Genomic DNA, 2,500 nt, shown 5'->3' on the forward strand with positions numbered 1-2,500 from the left:
TACAGTTAAAGAGATGGCGCATTGACAGTTCTTTTTTCCTTTTCAATGTAAAACCCGAGACCCGATTCGCTCAGCTTCGACACACGATTCAAAACCTTCCACATCTTCCACCATAGCCATTGTCACGCTAGAACTTAGGAGAAATATTTTGCTCTAGTATTTGTCACCTGTCAATCATTGTGACTGTGCCGCACCAATCAGAAGCTCCCGTTCGTGGGCGAACGGGTTTTTCAAAAATAGGGGGTCTTCTTGCAAGCGTTCCCTCAGTTTCTTGCCCCAACCTACGCGCGGCCAGTTTGCGGAAAATCGTTTCGAAGCTCCTTTTGTCGAAAAGGAACGCTTGCTACGCAGGCTAGGCTTAACTTATCATTGGCGTTGTCTCTGTCGTAGAGATAGAACGCAATTCTATCGGGAGGACCGTGTCGTTGCTGTCGTATGGGTCGTTTTGGATAATCGCATGAGTGTTTCCATATGGTCATCCCTGTCGGATGACAGATACGACAGAGATGACTATATGGAAACCAGGCTTAACGCAGGTTTTTTTACACGCGGCACAACAAGTCGATTTCATTGAAGAAGCCGCTGTTGCACGTTGAAACTTTTAGGTGAAACTTATGTGCAACGGAGCTTCGAAACAAGTTTCAACAGGCTTTGCACCGTGTAACATGGTCGGTTTCGTGAAACTTTTTTGAACTTCCGTTGCGAGGCAAGTATCACGTAAAGTAGAACCGCTGTCTATTTCTGCAACGGTCGCAACCATTGTATTAGTAATAAAATCAAGACTTTCACCCTACAACAGTAATTAGTGTGGTCTCGCTCGGTGTTGTTACGCTGCGCCAATCAGAAACCGGAACAACACATTTCGAGACCAGTTTCAACGTTTCCGAACAAGTTTCGACCTTTACTGCTTACACGGTGCAACGGCTGCTGAAACTTATTTTGCAGCGCCGTTACACATATGTATCAACTAAAAGTTTCAACTTGTACGTAATATTAAGAAGAAAGCCGATTTTTTTGTTACTGTTTTTATATGTTTGTTGCTGTTTCTTAATTATATTTTATATTATTTACTGAGGAGTTGGAAGAAATTGTACTTGCGGAAAGATATAGATCTGTAATAATCAGCACTGAAGCGTCTTGAAATGAGAGCATAAAGGCATACCAGCTGCACAAAATGGAAAAAAATAATAGTTGTTCAGTGAATGTAAATAGCGCTCTAGAATCTATTAAATAATAATAATAATAATAATAATAATAATAATAATCATTTGACTATGAAACATTGCTTAAAATCATTTTAAGATTAAAAAAAATTGCTAAAAAGCGACGACGTTTCGACGTTAGCTAAACGTCAAAATATGTGAGTGAATACTAAAAAAACAATAGCCGGTTAAGAGCTGTAACATGAGTAAATAATTATTATTTGAGTAAATATGAGTAAATATGAGTAAATAATTATTATTTACTCATGTTACAGCTTTTATCCAGCTATTGTTTTTTTAGTATTTATAGACCGAAACTCACTCACATATTTCGACTTGATAATAACGTTTAGCTAACGTCAAAATGTCGTCGCTTTTTAGCAATTTTTTTTAATCTTAAAATGATTTTAAGTAATGTTTTATCGCAATTTTTCATAGTCAAATGTTTTTCAAAATCACTTCTTGTTCGAATAATGATAATGATAATGATAATGATAATAATAATAATAATAATTATTATTATTATTTATTGAATGTTAAGCGATTTTATTTTTTCTTTGCGTGACGTGAAAACCAAGAACTGAGCAAATACGCATTTTCCCGCGTTTTCTTTTCAAAATTTTGTTCATACAGAAGACGTAGAGGCTGTCTTCCTCACTCCTCAGAATCTAAGCAAAGCATCGGAACGATTGCGTCATGCATGATGGTTTAGGAAAACCATCGACTGGGGGAACAAGGAATAAGGAAGAGAGGACCGTCATTTAGTTCAGTCCATCACTACAATCGGAAAATGTCGTTCCATTTTCAGCGGTTGGTCCGACCGGTTTCTGGACGGTCAGTTTGGCTTAATGGTAAGCACCCTGAGTTTTCAGCCAAAACAAAATCTCAGGTTGGGTGTTAGTTCGTGATGAAGTGCAGTAGAATGCTATGCACTCGATTAGACCAGAGTAGGCGGGGTCATCCACTGACCGCACAGAGTCCAGGGATTCCAATGACGTCACTATTTCACACGCCCTCATTTTGCGTTGCTTGGCTTCATCATGGATGTTCAACAGCTTTTCAAGATTCTTAAAAAGGAAGCAGAATGCCCATTGTGCATAGAGACTGTCACAAATCCCAAGACATTACCATGTCTTCACTCATTCTGCCTGGAGTGTCTAGACAGACATGCAAACTTCGCAAGGAGACAGCTAAAAGCGACAATCAAATGTCCGGTTTGCCAGACTTCATTCCAAATTCCGGAAACAGACACCTTCGAGAATTTGCCGTCATCGTTTCATCTCAACCGATTGGTTGAT

The 2,500-nt window shown here is 38.9% G+C and overlaps 1 protein-coding gene across 1 annotated transcript in view; it reads left to right on the top strand.

The window, feature by feature from the left end:
• The first annotated feature begins 2,242 nt into the window (after positions 1-2,242).
• Positions 2,243-2,500, top strand: part of LOC138023203 (E3 ubiquitin-protein ligase TRIM71-like) — a 3,171-nt gene continuing 2,913 nt past the window's right edge. The window contains exon 1 of the mRNA XM_068870231.1: positions 2,243-2,500. This exon is cut by the window's right edge and continues 2,913 nt beyond it. Within this exon, the coding sequence (XP_068726332.1) occupies positions 2,243-2,500 (258 nt within the window).

This window comes from Montipora capricornis, chromosome 11 (assembly GCF_036669925.1).
Source record: "Montipora capricornis isolate CH-2021 chromosome 11, ASM3666992v2, whole genome shotgun sequence".
Lineage (NCBI taxonomy): Eukaryota > Metazoa > Cnidaria > Anthozoa > Scleractinia > Acroporidae > Montipora > Montipora capricornis.